At 44.1% G+C, this 18919-nt stretch overlaps 1 protein-coding gene across 1 annotated transcript; it reads right to left on the minus strand.

Annotated features, from left to right (window-relative positions):
* On the minus strand, window positions 1–17387 carry PEX6 (peroxisomal biogenesis factor 6). Its single transcript, XM_082217410.1, has 17 exons — window positions 16470–17387; window positions 14406–14569; window positions 13112–13195; window positions 12257–12359; window positions 11637–11773; window positions 11066–11177; window positions 9841–10049; window positions 9347–9539; window positions 8531–8607; window positions 7501–7633; window positions 5960–6165; window positions 5815–5876; window positions 5480–5588; window positions 3809–3925; window positions 2815–2892; window positions 1505–1644; window positions 1–507 (listed from the first exon to the last, which is right to left on the minus strand). Exons 1-17 carry the CDS (start codon window positions 17370–17372, stop codon window positions 374–376), a joined length of 2961 nt encoding a protein of 986 aa, XP_082073536.1. The 5' UTR covers window positions 17373–17387; the 3' UTR covers window positions 1–373.
* Between the last annotated feature and the right edge of the window lie 1532 nt (window positions 17388–18919).

An 18919-nucleotide genomic window follows, 5' to 3' on the forward strand; every position in this document is an offset into this window, starting at 1 on the left:
TTCTGGCAAAGAAACAGGATTTTTATTTATCCATTCTTAGACACAGCCACTGCACCACCACCCAAATATTAGCATCCAAAGGTTTTCCACTGGGTGTTCAAGAAACCTGAACTTCTCATATATAAGCAAGGGTGCTGAGAACTCCTGAGGATTAGCTTGAGAGAGTTCTTACCCAGCTAAGCAGCCAATAGTCTCAGTTCCATGCCTAGATCCCATTTTCAGTTTTTCTCACTCACCTGGCCATTGGAATCCACTGTTTTCACTTCTCCAGCAGAACAGACAACAACACATCAAAAATTTCTTCCAGATTCCATGGAATTATACAGTTCCAACCATATGTATCCCTTTCTTTCTGGTCCTGCTGGATCCTTAATCAAGCAGCAAATCTCTGCTGGATTAGTTTGTATCTAAGCAGTTCTGGTTCGGAAACAGACGGCTGCAGCCTTGTTGCAGCTTGTACAAAGTCCTCCATGGTTAGAGTTAGGTCTGAAGTCTCTGTGTCTAGCCCTGGAGAAAAAGAGCAAAATGGTTGCCAAAAAAGTTCCTCATTTTAGACATGTCAGATGCTGCACACCCACAAACTGTTCCTGGGTATGCAAAATGGGGTGGGGAGCAGTGGAAAGATGCAAAAACTTCTACAAGTCTTTCAAGTGCAGAGAGAAACTCGGACAACTGTGAATAGTGCTCCAAAGTGCAAAGTTTTCACAGTGCACTGATTCTTTACACTAGACAACATCTCGTTTCCACAACGTTTTACCAAACGACAGAATCCTAACAGCTGGATCAAGACCCACTTATGCCAGTCTCTCATAGATATGTGTTTAACAGGTTCCCACCTCAAGCAAAGTCAGTTCAGTCCAATCCAGATAGCACAATTAGACCCCCACAAGTAACTCAACCTATTTTCCAAAGAATGCCTCAAGAACAGCCCCAAGGGTGGCACAGGTAGCAGCAATACAGAAAATTCTGAGAGACGCATCACAGGGGAAATAATATATTCCACCCTCAGGTCTGAAATTACACTGCAGCCTGTAAAAAGGAGATTTTCTATATATCATTCCCATAAAAGAAGCCCAAGAACAAAGGAATATTTTACCCTTCCAGTTAATGCCTGCTAATTCCTCTCAATTACACACACCCCTGTCTGCCAAGTGTCTCAGAGGCTTGAGACCAATCTGATTTTCTACTCCACTATTTAGAACTGATCTTTGCTTATTGATATGCAAGTCCAAACAGAAGGACGTAAAGCAGTAATAGTTTTGCCAAACACTTGATCAAACGTTTATTTAAAATATTTGTATTCTGCCTTTCTATCCCATCACTGGAGATGGATGGACACAGTAAAGAGTTCAGTTATCTTGTTCACGGAATTAGCTTCAAAGAAGCAATAGCCCATAAAGAACATTTTTCTCTTTCCAGAACCTGTCCATCATCCTGTCTTAACTGCCTGCTGTGCATTTTTCTTAGTAGATTTGAATCTAGCTGAGCTATGCCAGTTCCTTACCTTCCTCTATCCACGCCACTTTTCTTTTAATAGCAGACATCATGGCATCTGAGCAGAGTGCATATATGTCTGCTCCCGTTAGCTGTACGGGACACTTGTCAAGGATACCAAGGAGACTGACGGAAGGATCCAGCTTAAACCTACCAAGGAAGAATATATCCAAGGCTTAGTATCAAAGAAAGATTGTTGTTAGACTGCAGCCCGTCTGAGAGCTGTGGACAGAAAGGAATAACCCTAAATCCCAGGTTCAAATGAGTGTGATCATAGAAATGTAGAGTTAGAAGGCACTCCGAGGATCATCTAGTTCAGGGTTTCCCAAACTCGGATCTCTAGCAGTTTTTGGACTGCAACTCCCATCATCCCTAGCTAGCAGGACCAGTGGTCAGGGATAATGGGAACTGTAGTCCAAAAACAACTAGAGAGCCAAGTTTGGGAAATCCTGATCTAGTCTGACTCCCTGCAATTCAGGATCATGCAGCTGTCCCAAACGGGGATCAAACCTGCAACCTTAGCATTATCAGCACCATGCTTAGCCAACTGAGCTATCCAGGCCTAATGTGGCAAACACCAAATGAGAATTATCGGTCTCACAATAGCACACACCTCTCTTGGGAAGATTTGCAGCCAATTTAACATTCACAGCCTTCTAAGATCAGAAACTTCATAGTGTAAGGTTGTCTGCTCTTCTTTTAACAAAAGCAGCAAAAGGAGGTGCTGATGCAGTGGGCTAAGCTATCAAGCCCAAATCAGCAGAGGCTGTTAATCCAGTTTTAACCTATCCTGCAGTTCTGCTGCTTTCACCACTCCATAAAGAGTATAAGACAACCCTGCCGGATCAAGCCAAAGGCCCATCCCATTCTCACAATGGCCACCTAGATGCCTATGGAAAGCCTGCAGATCAGGACCTAAACACAGCATCTTTTAATTCCCAGCAACTGGAATGCAGAGGCATGATGCTTCCAACAGGGCGGGTAGAACATAGCCTTATCCTTCATGCATTTGTTACAGTAAATTGATTTGCTTAAAACGGGAAGCAATCAAATAAGCCTCATGCTCAAGAGCAGAAGGGACTGCACAAGGACAACACTTATTCACAATCTTGCAGCCCATGATGTGAAAGATCTTCTGAATGCAAAGCAGCAAGTTGCAGTTGTACTTAGCTGCTTGTAGGAGTGGAGGTACCACTTTGCACAGACTTCTCTTCCCCTGCGGAGTGAACAGCTATATACAAGGAATACTAAGGCCATGAAATATTGGGAATCACAGGGCTTTCGCTTTGTCACTACTTTTATTTTATGGTAGGCACTCACTTTCTGGTGACAGCATTTAGTACTTGCAGCTGAGAGTCTCGGTCTTCATTTATACCCACATAGACCAATTTATCAAATCTGCCAGGGAAACAGACAATAAAGAGACAAAGTGCAGTTGTCCAATATACATACATGCTATTCAGAAAACACACACAACCTCAAGAAGATCTGAGAGCAGACTTCTATTGTTAGGCTGTGGAGCTTTTAATTCAATATAGCTAACATTTTCCAGGTAGCTCCACTCACAGTGTGCAAAGAAATGAGAAGAAAAAAGTGCAACCTTCAAGAAAGCCCGCACCTGACTCTGTGCATAACTGATACCTTCTACAATGAAGATGGGGGCTATTTTGACTAGGGCACTTGCCTAGGGCCCACAGGGGAAGTCTTATTCATTTTCCATAGAAGTTAAAGGGGCCCTTTTTGGTAGCCTGCCGTGTCCCATGATTTCCACCTGTTTTTAGAACGATGTTGGTACTTTAAAACATTAGTAAATTTTATTAAGTTGTCTGCCAAGACCTCCAGCAATTTTCAAGTGTACGGGGGAAAAACCTTTGAAAACTATTGCGCTAAATTAGAGCAAATGAATGCATCCAGCATCAAATAGACAAGGAAGAAGCAACAAATTGTCTGTTATTTTGCGTGGAAAAGCACTTCAAGACCTCACTTTGGGCAGAGGATTTGTCTGCCAAAAATGTAACACAAACAGAACAGAAGGGACAGGCAACCTCTTAGTGCTTCACATCTTAACTTGCTTTCAAAGACTTGCAACAAGTGAGGGAGTGGGGAGTTAGGATACTACACTAATCTAACTTTGTCCTTGCCTCTACTGTAACTAGGTCATGGTACACACAAATGAAGTAATCACATCTTTTGTTTCCCTGTCTATATTTTAGATTTTAAGAGCCAGAGATCTGTTATACCTGTTCTTTGTAAAGTGCCACGTATATACATGTGCTGTGTGTGTGTGTAAAACCAATAATAGTGAGAATCATACCTGCCTGGCCGGAGCAATGCTGAATCTAGAAGATCAGGTCTGTTTGTAGCTCCAATAACGAAGACATCTCGAGAAGAATGAAGTCCATCAAGTTCTGCTAGTAGCTGAGACACCACTCTACCAAGGGGAAAAAGAAAAGATTTTTAAATGCCACAAATCCTAGTGCAGCCATTGAGCAAGTCAACTCATTACTCCAAACAGTACATACACAAAGCACTGCTTCAGATAGGTATGACCAAGCTAAGCTCAAAAGTATTACTGTACTAGTTGCTATACACCACTGAGAGAAAAACTACTTGCCTTGAACGAAAACAGTTCTTAATAGACAAGGTAGGGCAAAGGGGATGTACAAGCAAGCCACTAACTTTGCAGAGTGAAGTAAGAATCAAAAATAGAACTTTTCTTCTCACAGCAAGAGCATCACGTCTTGGAAGATTGGCAAAATCCAATCTTCCTATATTTCTCTATAACTGTAAGGTCCCGCTTCTCACAAGAGGCAGACATTGATTCTAAGAATCTTAAAGATTCACCCTGCTTTACAAATTTCTCATCTGACCACTGCCATATTCTTCTCGTTCAAGGACCGAGTTATATTCTGCTTCACATGACAGAACAAACCAACATTTGGTTAGTGCTATAGCTGTACTGGATATTTTTATTATTTTGTGTTATATACTGCTTAACACCGTAGTCTCTAAGTGGTCTACAATAAGGTTGCAAAAGATATAAAAAGATAAAATCAGTTTAAATTAACCATTAAAAATAAGAAAACTTAAATGCAAGCAGATATAAAAAAGGTCTACACCAATTGCCGGAAGTTTATCTGGGAGGAAATCTATCTGATCTCAGCCGGGAGTGAGTTTTGACAGAAATGGGCCCACAATACTGAACACCTGGCAGGTATGAGCCATGCATCTAAGTCATGGGGACAGACTGGGCAGGGATAGAAGGAATCAGGTGGTGCTCATGGTATCCTGGACACCAGTTGTTGCGGGCCTTCCATAAGAATATAAAAACTTGGCCCAATGGCATAAGGGCAGCTAGTGCAAGCTTTGAAGCACCAAATGCCTAGGCAGGTATTGGGCATCAAATGCCCAGGGCAGTTGGTATGCCTGTGAAGGCAGTTTTTAGCTGGGATCCAGAGATGAAGTCATATTTTGCTAGTGCTTTATATATATATATATAGAGAGAGAGAGAGAGAGACACATTTTGTTTAAGTTAACCTTGGTTGCAGGATCTGCTTTTTGTTCTATTACATCAAAATACAAAAAGATGGCTGCATTAACATTAGCGGCTGCCTTGAATGCCTTGAATATCCCACATAGAAAGGTGGGATATTAAGATTTTCGATAAAATTTATTTTCACCCTTTCTATCTTCTAGAACTAAGCCCCAATGCAGAAAAACATAGGATCATCAAAGCTAAGGTTCAGGGACCAAAGACAACCTGTGTGCCATCAGGGAGTGGGGCACCCCAGCCTTTATAGTGTTTATACATTTGACAGTGGGAGTCCAGGTTTTATGGAACACATCCAGATACCTCCGGCCTGCCTGGATCTTTATACCAAGCATGGATAAAGGAAAAAAAAAATCAAGAGTTTGCACGGAGTTTGCCACAGCAGGATGCTTAGGCTTCAGCATTTCTTAACAGCAGCTGACAAGTGGCACTCACCGGTCCATTACACCACCGGAGTCTCCACTCCGCCCACGATTGGGTGCCAAGGAATCAAGTTCATCAAAAAAGATAATGCAGGGAGCAGCTGCCCTGGCTCTGGCAAACACTGATATGAGAGAGAGGGAGAGAGAGAAATTAATAGGTTCAGGTAGGTAGCCATGTTGGTCTGAAGCAGTAGAAATATATTAAAAAATTGTCTAGTAGCACCTTAGAAACCAACTTCTAAGTGCATGCACACTTCTTCAGAAATTAATGTGCATCTTGCAGAGTATGCTAAAACCAGCAGCATACATAATGCATTCCTCTGCTCCACACTGGAGCTCCACACTAACCTTCACGCACATTCTCCTCACTCTGCCCAACGTACATGTTGATGAGCTCCGGGCCCTTCACACTGAGAAAGAGAAAAGACAGGGCTGGTTATTCCGAGCTCTGCGCCCCAAGGCTCCCCTTATCCCTTTCTGCCACAATGCCCACCTGAGGAAAGTCATGGTGCATTCAGTTGCCACAGCTTTTGCTAGCAACGTTTTCCCTGTTCCGGGAGGGCCATAGAGCAGAAGGCCAGAGCGGCGAAGACCTAAAGATAGTAGCTCTGGGTGTTCTAGAGGAAGCTGAATGGTGTCCAAGATCTCCTTCTTCACTTCCTGGAGCCCACCAACATCTTGCCAGAAGACAGAAGGTATCTGCGGAGACAGGACAACCTTGCAACTCTTGCCAAGTCTACAACCCTATTTCATAAACCAAGACTTGCACTTTTTTCTTTTTACGGTGCTCTCAAGACACAGTCCCATAAACCCTTTGAGACCACAACACTCCCCTCTGCGCCATCCAGCGACTGCCACTGCTCTCACAGCATCCTCCTCCTGCTCCAAGAGGCAAGTGAAGACTGGTCTCATCTGGAATCATCCATGTTGCACCCTTAACTGCACTTTAGCTACCTTTAGTAGCTCTTCTCCCTTACGTACTCACTTACACCTTAATATCAAAAGGTGAAGCCCTGCTGCTTATTTCATGTATTGACAATGCATTATTAATTCATTTATATAACACCAAATCATAGGTAAAGGATGAAGAGGAAGAGGGAGGCTTACAGTTCTGATTGGAATTTTTCAAACAGTTTCTGGCTCATAAAGTTGCTACTTTACAACAGACTCAATCACAAAAAATAGATTTCAGTGTACATGGACCAATTATCCTTGTCTATATCTGGAAACTGTTTATGTTCAAACTGTTGCATGTTCAAAGATCAAACACACAGTAAGGTTCCAAGTCCACAGTGCAATTGTTGGCAGAGAGCTGCCTTTCCAGTGTTGTAGAATTATATTTTCTCAGTTATGAGGGCTTGCAAGACTCATTTATGTTGCCCATTCATTAGCTCCAACAATATCAGAATGAAAAACGGGATTATGTGGATTTCCTTAAGCCTTAAAGTGGTTCAAGGTTGAATACCAATTAATGTGTTCCACAACCCCTGTCCGAAAAGGAAGCAGAAGATTCCTGTATTTTAATATAGTAAGATCTGCATGATTACACAGCTTTCCCCAGTTAATAGTACTACTACTAGTGGTAATGTTCCTTCCCAAGGACACCAACATTTTAGACACCATCTCTCTGGAATTTCCTACTGGGGGGCGACTCAATTTGGCCCTGCAATTGTTAGTGAAAGGAGATAAGTTTTGGGTTTTTTACACTGGAAAATTTACAGATTACTACAAATTTATTTTGTCTAAGCTTTGATAAGCATTGCTCCCTCCCTACTTCTTTATAATGTTTTTAACATTTATGACTGGATATTCTATTGATTTTAAATTAATGTACACCCTCGATTGTGATTACGACTGAAATCTTATGAATAAAATTTGTGAAAGATCGCGTAAGCACTATCTAGTTAGTGTGGTTTAGTCATTGGAGCAAGACGCGATGATGACATTATCCACTTAATTGTAGCAGAGAGTTGCATGAGAACTCAGAGGGTGGTTTGTGGGGGTTTTTAAAATCAAGCTTCTTATTAGTCATACCTTTGGAGCTCCTATTGCTTGCGAATGAGCATCATGCAGCTTATCCAGTGCAACACCAAAATCTTCTGCTAGAAGAGGGAAGCCTGCAGCACAAAAATCATGCTCTTCCTCCTCACTCAGTCCCCCCAGGAAGCTGGCAAAGTGGAAACAGAAACAGCAAACTGTTTTCTGCAATCTTGATTATAATAAAAAGTTAATTGGACCACAGGTCTCCAAATTACAGGGCTGAGCTGGGTGCTGATGTGCCAAAGATAGGTGCCCTCAATTTTGATCATTTGCAGGGCACACCAACCAGCTGCACCACAAAGGTGTTTGAGAACCCTGACAATCAGGTTCTGCTGTACTGCAGAAATGAAACAATCACTGAGAAATCAGGCACAAAGTCAAATGCACATCTGAGCAGGATGTTATCGCTCTACACTATATTGCTCTCAGATGAGCTTTGATGACTAAGGCTCAATCAGGCCTTAAGAGCGAGAGCAAAGTAGCTTCATTTCCCCTTCACTGACATTGCCTTGCAGCCCAATCTGGCTGGCTCTGATACCATCAGGGATAGTATAGTGAAAAGGAATTAAGTTGCCCTATTTAAGCTGAGAAATTGCTCCAAAGTGGCAGTAGGCGAAGGAACTATGGTTGGAAGCAGGGAAGAGAAACAGTGCAAAAACAGAAAAATAGAAGGTTCCTGTGGGGATTCTCTAGCCCAGCATACTTTCACCAAAAAGTCTTAAGAGTCACTGGGGCTCTATCAAATGCTGCCACAGTAAGTTTCCAAAGACAAATCTTTTCAGTCATTTTACTAAGCCACCACCCCATGGACACACACAAACTGGAGAGGGTGGACTCTTTGTACTTGCTCCTTGTGCTATTCCCTCCTGACTCCTGGCACCTCAGGTCTTGAAGATCACAAACCGGCATGCCTCCCTTATCCCATCCACAGTTAGGAAACCTAAATCTCATCTTCCAAAGTGTATAAAAGATTTGCAGCAATCACCTGAAGGCTTACAAATCACCAAAAAGTCTCCTCCAGTACCTTGAATTCTGGATCCTTGCACAGGCTGCACGGCTGCTGTGGGAAAGCAAAGTGCAGAAGTCTCCCAGAACGAAGCCCTGCAAACATGGAACAAGATGCTAGTAGTGGAGCAATTCCCAAGGCAAGCAGAGAAAGCATTCTGAAATAAGACCCCTTAAGGATAAGGATGAAGAGGTTTAATTCTCTACACAGAAAAATCTGGGGAAATCCTCCTGTACCCATTCCCTCAAGCTATGTGAGCACACCACTGAAGTAATGGAGAATGCTACTGCAGGCAGGTTTATATTGGTTTGCAAGGGCCTCCAAGCCCTCCTAGCGAAGGCAACCAAGATACCTATATTTGTGTAATACTGGCTATCCATAGGCTAGAACTCAAGTCAAATAGCTACATGAGCTTGACCACATTCCCAGTTTACATACTGTAGATAATTCTTTTTGATAAGTCTTTTCCAGGGAATCTGACTTGGGGCCTAAAGTAGTGAGATCCAGCACTCTGCATTCCTATTTGGGTCATGCTGCTTGCATAAAAAAGAAGCAATTCCTGGGAAGGGCTGCAGCTCAGTGGCATAGCATGGCTTTGCATAAGAAGGTCCCAGGTTCAATCCCCAATGTCTCTAGCTAGGGCAGGGAGAGGCCCTGGTCTGGAACCATGGAGAGCTGCTGCCAGACAACACTGGGTTAAAAGGGACCAATGGCCTGGTTGTTCTTTCCTACTGCAAGGTGATCATTCAGCACCAGAAGAAATCACACACTGTGGCAACTAAGCTCCCCTTGTAACATCGACTAGGCTGTCCTGCCGTTTGGGATGCAACTCACCGCGCTTTGCCGGGCTAGCTTAGTCAGGCTCACTTCTTTTCCCAAAGGCAAGCCCTCTGTCAGCATGCTTAGAATGGCCTTCCTCTGCTCCTCAGACGGTGCTTCGATTTTCAGGTCATGAAGGAAAGCCGTCTGCAAGTCCGTAGGGACATTCCCAAGCCTGGTCGTTGTTCCTACTACCAGGACAGGATAACTAGTGAGAAAACACACAGATGAGCCATGAATATTTCAGCCAGGGTTGAGAACACAATGCTGGATCCAGCAGGGCTCTTCTTAAGTGCTTACGTGAAAATCGCAGTTAGAATATAAAGAAGGCCCCACTCTATATTGATAATACACTGTGTGTTTTTTAGAGCAGTGATCCAAAATTTCAATATCACGCAGCCAGAGAAGAACTACTCATTTAACTGCTAGGTTGTAGAAACAGGCACACCATAGTGATAGCCATCCTTCAGAAACAAAACACCAGAAAATCCTAGTGTGACGATCCATACCTAGTACTTGCCTCTCTGTCCAGGAGAAGGTGCCGTAATGCAAGAATTACTCGGGAGTCCTCCCCAAGTCCATCACGATCTCTTCCCAGCAGCTCTATATCTTTCATTAGCAGGACACAAGGGCTATAGACCTCAGCCTGTGAGAACGCAGCATGCAGTTTTGCTTCTGTGGATCCACTGGTGTCACCACACAAACTAACACAATCCACCTACAGGAAGCCAGGGGACAAAGATATGTTGAGGACTGCATTGCAAAAATATTTGAAGAATACATGCAGGGGAAATGGCTGCAGATTCTGCTGATCTAGACTAGTTTATTCCTTGGACACATTTTTAACCTACAACCATACAATAACCTCTTTTACAACTGTATATGCCCACCATTTTCTTGTAGACATCTTTAACAGGTGTGAGGATGGGAGAATTTTAGCAAGTGCAGACTATCGTATATGGGAAAGAAAAGCTGTATCAGGCTTCCTCCCATCTTACCACTTTCAGATTGTTGCTTTCTTATGATTGGTATATAACTTTCACGAAAATTAAAGACAAATACAATTTGGTGGCCTCTCAACTGATACAACCCAGCAGTTGAAGAACAATATTACAGATAGGGGTAATTTTAATTTTTTAAGGCTATAGAAACAGTGTCCTGTTGTTTTCCCTATGCTAAAGCAAGATTTCAAACAAATGGAATACTTGATTAAAAAATGCCTTCATAGGGAAGAAAAAGCAGTGGAAGCAGCACAGAGCTACAGTGCGGTGTCATCAATTGGTGGATAAACATGTCCTGATCCTCTGAAGGTGGGAGTTTTGAGAGAAGACCCAGAAGTCCAAAACTGCCTCTTATTTCAGAGATGCATGCATTTAGAAAGAAGTATCCTTTATAAGGAAATTATAAAACCCCTATTATTCCTTGTAAGCACTCCCAACAGCAGAAGCACTCTGCATTCAGGTAAGATGCCCAAATTGGAAGGGGCAAGAGACAAATACAATTCACCCTCAGCTAAGAGGGAAAGAGGACAGATGTAGGGTGAAGAAGGAATATGCAATGCCAGAAGTTCTCTATGGAGAAACCACTTTTCTCCACTGTACCTGAGTGGCAATTTGGGGTCACAAAAGCAAAAAGAGAACATTGCTATTTGTAAGTAGCACTGCATTATTTCAAGGCCATTTTCCAGATGTTCAATGACATTAAAAAATCAAATGGAAGGCTCAGACAAACTACCTTGAACAAATGGAGATTGAGGCGGCTACAGGCAGCTCTGACAGCTGTCAGTTTCCCCACACCACTGGGTCCTGAAAGAAGAATGCTTCCAGCTCCATTTAGTAGAGTCCCCCTAGAACACAAAAACCAGCAACTTCATTAATTAGTATTACAAAAGAAGAAAGCAAAAGAGGGAGTCTGCAGCACAACCACATAAACATACGGGGAACCGGGCAGAGGGCCTTCTCAGTAGTGGCACCCTCCCTGTGGAACACCCTTCAGATGTCAAGAAGATAAAGAACTATACAACTTTTAGAAGACATCTGAAGGCAGCCTTGTATCAGGTCCCAAAGGTTCAATGAGAAATTGATTTCAGGACCCACTGTCACAGGAGCACCTTGAATGAACAACACTTAAATGTGGCATGGTCCAGAACCAGAAAAATCCTACCACCCCATAACCAAAGTAATAATACTGAATTCCCAAAATCTATCAGTAAATGGCAACAGCTACATGCAGCACAGACCCAGCCCCCAAAGCTATCTGCAGCAATGTATTATGTGGTAGAATTAGGTCGAGTCAGCTGACTTACCTACTGTGTAAGTGTGGCCCAAGAATATCACAAAGCTGTTTCACTATGTTGCAGAGTCCAGCAGGAGATAAACTATTCCAAAACCCATGAGCATTTTGAGACGGGAAAGATGGGACAGCACTGTTTGTTGAACCAACCTACAAAAAACGGGAAATGATAATTACCTGATATGAATATGTCTTCTCAAATCACTCAAATACCCTTTAGAGCAGTGATGGCCAAACTGGGACCTCCAGTTGTTTGGGACTACAACTCCCATCATCCCTAGTTAACAGGACCAATGGTCAGGGATTGTGGGAATTGTAGTCCCAAAAAATAGCTGGAAGGCCAAGTTTGGCCATCACTGCTTTAGAGCAAAGGTAGCTGTTTAAATGACTGATCAGGTCCCTGGAAGTCCTACCACATTTTAATAGAAGAGAAATATTTTTTTCCTGTTTTGCAGCTAAGGAAAACAGGTGTTAAAAAGTTGGGATAAATGTGTTCCACTTCAACATTACATCTCTCTGAATTTTGTATGCAATCCCCTAACCATTATTTATATTTTTATATTTATTATACTCAAGAGCTCTGATGTCAGCACTAGAATATGCTATTTACCTAAAACACTTTTTAAACCTTACCAGAAATAAAGACGTGTTCTGAGTGTCGGCCAGGTACCCCAGGCTCTGCTCTTTTTCGTCTGCTGCTACTATATTTTTTACCTTGAAGTAGAGGTCTGGCCATCTGAATGAATAATAAAATAATAATAATAATAATAAATTTTATTTATACCCCACCCTGTCTGAAGAGCAAACAGGCTAAAATTCCAGTACCAAATGCACTGGTTAAATGAGGAATCAATAGAAAATAACTGGAGTATTTATATGAAAAAATATACTTTGCAAAAGCACAAGCTTTAGGTAGTTCTATGGATTTTTTCCTCAATTGCTATTTTTCTCCAAAAACACCAGCATTTACCATTTTCTGAAATTAAAGAACAGCCCCTAACAGCACAGGACTTCCTTAGGTATAAAGCCACAATCTGCAAGACTATAATACAGTGGTGCCTCGCAAGACGAAATTAATCCGTTCCGCAAGTCTCTTCGTCTTGCAGTATTTTCGTCTTGCGAAGCATGGCTATTAGCGGCTTAGCGGCTACTAACGGCTTAGCGGCTATTAACGGCTTAGCGGCTTTAAGAAAAAGGAAACAAACTCGCAAGACGTTTCGTCTTGCAAAGCAAGCCCATAGGGAAATTCGTCTTGCGGAACGACTCAAAAAACGGAAAACTCTTTCGCCTTGCAAGTTTTTTGTCTTGCGGGGCACCACTGTAATGGTACCATCAATCCAGGGTAAACAAGCTTCTGATTTTCCAGGACAGCTCTCCCTAGGCATTTAACCCAAACCAATAGAGGCTACTTCAATCAGATTTTTAAGTAAGCAGACTGATAACTGCAAAATGACAGATCAGTTAGCTTTAACAAAATGGAAAACATACCTAGAGAACTTATCTGAATTTCCTTCTAAGAACTCAGGATGCCCGACTGTTGGAATACACAGAATATCTTCCTCCTGGACTAGCCTGCAACAAAACAGTCATGGTGATACATGTGTTATCAAACTAAAGGAAGGGAGAAAAATATGTGTGACAATGCAATAGTCTGAAAAGAAGCAAGGGAGGCCATCAGAAATATTTCAAGTGTTTAATACCCTGCGGCAGACAGATATGTGGTCTAACTAGCAATTTTAATTTTTGTTATGAACAGAAAGTGCTGAATGAACTTGTATGCCTCAAAAACAGAGGCCTCTTCACTGTACTGCCAGCATTTGGTGTGAAAAAGGAATCACCAGATGGAATAACCTTTCTGCACAAATGCAGTAATATATAACTTGCCTGTTACAATCATATTTAAATCAATTTGTTATAAAGCATACAGAAAAAGTGAGGGGGAATGAAACATAGTGGGGGACTGTAACCTTAACAATGGTATTTGTTACTTACATTATTTTTGTTTATAAAGACATCTATACTGCTTTTAGGACAATTGTCTTACAAACCAATTCACATTAAAAAAACCAATCAGTAAAATATTACGGTAAAACTATAAAATCTCATTAGATTCAATGAATAAAGAAAACTACAATTAACATTGAAAAAATAGCTGATAATTTGGTCCAACATCACATTTCATTCTCCCAAGGCCATTCCTTTAAAGAGTGTGTCTATAAAGCATGTTTAAAAGAGATCAGGTTCTGAGCTTGCTTAATTTTCACTGGAAATATGTTCTATGAGTTACTTTGCATTAACCAGCTTTCAGTCCAGATCTTGGACCACAACTCTCAGCTGTGATTAGCACCACTGGCCACTGAATAAGAGAGGAAAGTTGAGGGGGTTGGACTAGATGACCCTCAGGATCCCTTCCAACTCTACAATTCTATGATTCTGTGAAATGACTGTGAAATGTACTTGGCATACAGACCCCACAAAGACAGGCTTAAGATCACAATGTTACTGCAAACATTTTTAAGGGTTCTCTCAGCTGGCACAACCAATATATTTCACTGATTTAAGACAGATATTCTAAATATTTCCAGAATCAATACTTTACTTGTCCACTTATAATGTTTAAAATGCCTAAGCAAGCTTCTAAAATGTGGCACATGAGCAACAAGCCCATGTCCTGCTAATTGTGTGCTCATGCAGTAAATAAGAAGCACAGTAACAAGATTATCCCTTGATCTCATAAAGAGGGATGCAGAGGTTAAGTTATTGTCTTTACTGAAACGCTAACCTGGGAGTTTGAAAGTGTTGGTAGAGAATTTGGTCATATACTCCTGTGATGCTGTAGGCTGGTGAGGACACAATCTCTATGTGTAGCTCCTTGGCAAAGGGTGGCACAGATAGCAAGGACCGACTTCCTTTTAACTCCTGCGCACCAGCAGCTTCCCCATATCTCTACGGAGGACAAACAACCCTATTCCATTTTAATTCCACTACACAAAATTAACAACTAGGAGATTAGGACAGAACAATCTTTTTTAACTACAGTAACGAGTCTGACCAAACTGCGGGAGGCAGTGGAAGACAGAAGTGCCTGGCGTGCTCTGGTCCATGGAGTCACGAAGAGTCGGACACGACTAAACGACTAAACAACAACAACAAACCTTTGAGTACCAGGCCTAATTTTTCCCATCCCATAATAGGTTAGAGAAAACCCAATTTTCCCGTCACAAAGGTGTTTTAAACCTTTTAATTTCATTATTCCCGCTTTAACATCATTGTTACAGTCTGTAATTGTTCCATTTCATTCCCTGCTAACTTCACTGCCTACATTTTCACCCTCTGCCTTACAAATATGAGTATCCATACCTGCCAGTTTCCTGATAATGCTTAATACATGTGATTAGTTTACTCCCGTCTAGGAAAGCTTATGCCACAATAAGTTTGTTAATTTTTTAAGGTGCCACACAGCAAGATTGCGTCTTTGACTAACTCAGTGGCAGATGTTTTCATTCATTCAGTACATATGTGTATGGAACAGGAGCTCCAATCTCTGTTGGTAATTCTGAATATACAACTAGGGGGTGGTAGTTTTTTCCAAAAGCATTCCAGCCTGGAGTTAAGGGTGAAATTTTCAATGTATAAATCAAGAAAAGAATGACGTATCTGAAGGGGAAACACCGTCTCTAAATGCAAGATAAAGCTCAATGAAGTTCATAAAAGTGGAAAGGAGATAAAGATGAGTGATTGTTATGCAATCCTGAATACAGAACTAACTTTACCCAAGCAGTCACACGCCTGTTACCTTTGGGTCTATACACTGGCATAATCACACAAGATTTTTAAAATTGTATACAGATAGAGATCCTCCCCATGCTGCACATCAGAAGTTCCCAAACTTCCACTTTAGAGACTCTCAGTTCATCTCTAACTGTAGAATCAAAGTCCACCACAACATCTTCACAACAATCTTTGCATGCTATCATGACAAACTCATGATCTTGCCTTTCACTTTTAATCCTCATTGCTGTTAACAACAGTGCTATAGCAAAGACCTGCAGCTTCCCTCAACCCACCCCAGTATTGAAGCTAAGACCCTACTGAGCCCTAACTAGCTTAAAAGTTAGCATGCTATGCATTAAGGAGTCTTTCTGCTAAGCACATCTTTTACAATATAGGCTAGGTTCCACAGATAACTAAAGACTCTTCACAGATGCTGTAGACCTACACTACTGCTGTAATCCTGATGTGGCAACTACCTCTTCTTGCTCTATGGCGTTTGACACAAAGGTACGCAGCCACACTTCTTCCTTATATAACCACAACTCTATTGCAGACAAGCCCCATCCTGCTACTAGTCCAATTTCCACATACCAAACAAGCCACACCAAAGGGAATAAGGTAACTTTACCCTTGCGGGGGTGGCATTGGCCAGATTTACGGGCATTATTCTCCCTCCAAACAGGAGGTCTTGCATTCAGTTCCCAGATGTGTGAGGTGGGCATGCATTTGGTAAAAAGTCTGTAGCCTGTAGTTTTGCCTGCTGAAACATCTGGGAGTCGCACCCACCTGCTGGGTGACCTTGGGCCAGTCACACTTCTCTGAAGTCTCTCAGCCTCACTCACCTCACAGAGTGTTTATTGGGGGGGGGGGAGGAAAAGGAGATTGTTAGCTGCTTTGAGACTCCTGAAGGGGAGTGAAAGGCGGGATATCAAATCCAAACTCCTCTTCTTCTCAGTCCCAGCAGGAAGAACCGTGGTAATTTGAAAGCTGCCCTACATGGTGCAAGGCAGCTTCCCACGCTCAGCACCTGTTTTGCCAGCTGGGCGCCTCACTCCGCACAGGTGCAACCCACCTGGATTTTAAGGAGCGCGCCTTCCAGAGGGTCGCAGGACAGGTTGAAGGCCAAGGTGGCGGGGAGCAGCGCCCTCTCGTGCGGAAAGGCGTCCTCCTCGGCGGCTCGGCGTCGCCTGTCCTCGGCGAGGGAGAAGTACCACCGGGGGTCGAGGGCTCGCACGGTGGCCAAGTGGCGGGAGCCGCCTCCCGGCCTCGACACGGACACCCACTCCCCGTGGAAAAGGCCCAGGCTGCGCAGGCCGCCGCGGGTCACCCACAGGGTCTCGCCGGCCTCGCCTCCCCACAGGGCCGCGTGGCCCCGCTCCGCCTTCACCAGCCGCTCCCCGCCGTGCGCCCACGCGGACACCAGCGGCGGCTCCCCGCTCCGGTCCCGGCTCTCCCCGCCGCCGCCGCCGCCCCTCAGTTCAGTCACGGCCAAGCGGGTGCCGGCGCCCAGCAGCCCTTGCAGGGCCGGCCGGGCCTCCAGCACCAGCAGCCCCGAGCCCGGCAGCGTCTCCCCGCGCCGCACCAGGACGCTGGAGCCCGAGGAGGCGGCGGCGGGTCGCGGAGCCCGCCCCGCCCCCGCCGCCCCTAGCAACACCCAGCCTAGCAACGGCGGCCTCCTCACGGGCCAGACCCGCACGCGGCTCCCCGCCGCCAGGCCCAGCTGCCTCAGGAAGGCCCGGCCCAGCCACAGCTCCGGCTCCGAGGCCGCCGAGGCCTCCAGCAGCGCCGCGCACAGCAGCACCGGCTGCGCCTCAGACCCCGCCGGGCGGACGGCCAGCACCAGAGGGCCGCCCGCCGAGGCCGCCGCCGCCACCGAGGCCCATTGCCCGTCGGCCGGGGCCACCAGCAGCCCCGCGGCCGCGGGCAAGTCCTGCGGGACGGCGTCGCCCAGGCTGCGCAGCACCGCCACCGCCATAGAGAGGCCCTCAGAGCGGCGGGGAGGAAGCTTCCCCGTAGGACCACAGAGAGAAGGCGCAGGAAGGAACGCCCCTTCAAGGGCACTTCCGGTCCGAGTTTGGAAAACGCCCAATGAGAAAGTAGACGTGCGGATAACTAGAGATACGAGCGGTTAGAGTGGCGCCGCTGGCAGGGGTGGGCTCACGGCGGACGCACGAGCGCTCTTCCCTTTCCGCGGTTTCCAGTAGCTGTCGCTCAGAAGCATTTCTGCCTCCCGACCGTGGAGGCAGAGCACAGCCACCATGTCCTCTTCCTAAGCCACAGGTCCTGCTCTAGACCCTCCTCAAGTGGCTTTGGCTGTTTGGAAGGCACCCTTGAACCATGCTAATTCCTGTTTGCTTGCTTGGATGGACAGAGAGGGCATGTAGAAACCTGACACTTGTGTGCTTGGAACGTGGCCCCTTGTAGAAAGGGGGAAACCCCATCCATTGAACTGCCCACTTTTGCTTCTGGTCTTGCTCACCACTGGTGTGCAGCCTCCAGGAAGTTGCTCATCCAAGAACGTGGCCCTTGGAATTAAAAGGGTCACCCCTTCGCTCAGTGTGGAAGAGAAAAGTGCATTCTATGCAACAAGAGCAAATTCTTGTTTAAGGTTTTTTGTTAAGAAGTTGATGGCTTTTCAGTAGCGCTAGACTGGTATTTATAGATTAGTATTTACAGTGGGGAGCAGCACTTGGCATCTTCTTTCCAGAGTTTTATTTTTAATTTATAAATATTGTTATATATACTTAACTTGATCCTGTTTTAAATAATAATGGACTAAACGTACCACACACTCCACAACACCTCCTTCTCCAAATGTTTTCCCCGCAATAACACTGTAAGAGTTTCCTGCAGTTATTTAAAGAGCTGAGCTGGGGATAGGCAAACTAAAACAAACTCCTAGCAATAGTTGAATCAAACCTGAATCCCTGTGAAATGCTGCTGTTAATGGCAGAGAATACCGGTGAATTGTTTATGGAATCAGAACTGAATGCTTTTATTGTGTTTTGCAATGCGGCCTGATCCTGTACATAATTTCTCAGCGGTAAGCCCCTTATTTCAATGAGACACACAAGCATGTAAGTTACCATAGGACTGGAACCGTAAAAGCCAATAATTGCCCTCTGTGCTCATCATTGCCCATCATGAATATCTAAAACCAGGTGCTGAATGTAACTGAAGCCTCATGTACTTGTATATCCAGGACTAAAAAGGAAAATATATGTGCAGTTTGAATCTGGCCAAAGAGAGCTCCAGGGGAGCTGCTGTTTCTTCTGTGGACTGATATTGCTTTAGAATTAGTAGAACCCACCTGTGTCCCTACTTGCTGCCCACCTGTTCAACCTAGGCAATTGTAAATAAACATATAGGGTTAGTTTTAAAAACAACAACAATACAGGCTTCATGTACTCCCTTTCCCAACAATAGAAATTATTCTCTAAGGTTGTCCTGGAACTTTTTAGTCCTTGAGACAGTGGGAAGTATGAATAATTATGGCAAAACCATTGTGTTGTGTAACTAAGC

Source organism: Podarcis vaucheri, assembly GCF_965113315.1.
Source record: "Podarcis vaucheri genome assembly, chromosome: 3".
In the NCBI taxonomy this organism is placed as follows: domain Eukaryota; kingdom Metazoa; phylum Chordata; class Lepidosauria; order Squamata; family Lacertidae; genus Podarcis; species Podarcis vaucheri.

Coding starts and splice junctions, on each gene's coding strand:
- PEX6 (XM_082217410.1), bottom strand. CDS start 17,372: ATGGCGGTGGCGGTGCTGCGCAGCCTGGGCGACGCCGTCCCGCAGGAC. Junction 6,166..7,500: donor AAGCAATAGGAGCTCCAAAG/GTATGACTAATA, acceptor CTGTCTCCGCAG/ATACCTTCTGTCTTCTGGCA. Junction 5,589..5,814: donor TGAGGAGAATGTGCGTGAAG/GTTAGTGTGGAG, acceptor CTCTCATATCAG/TGTTTGCCAGAGCCAGGGCA.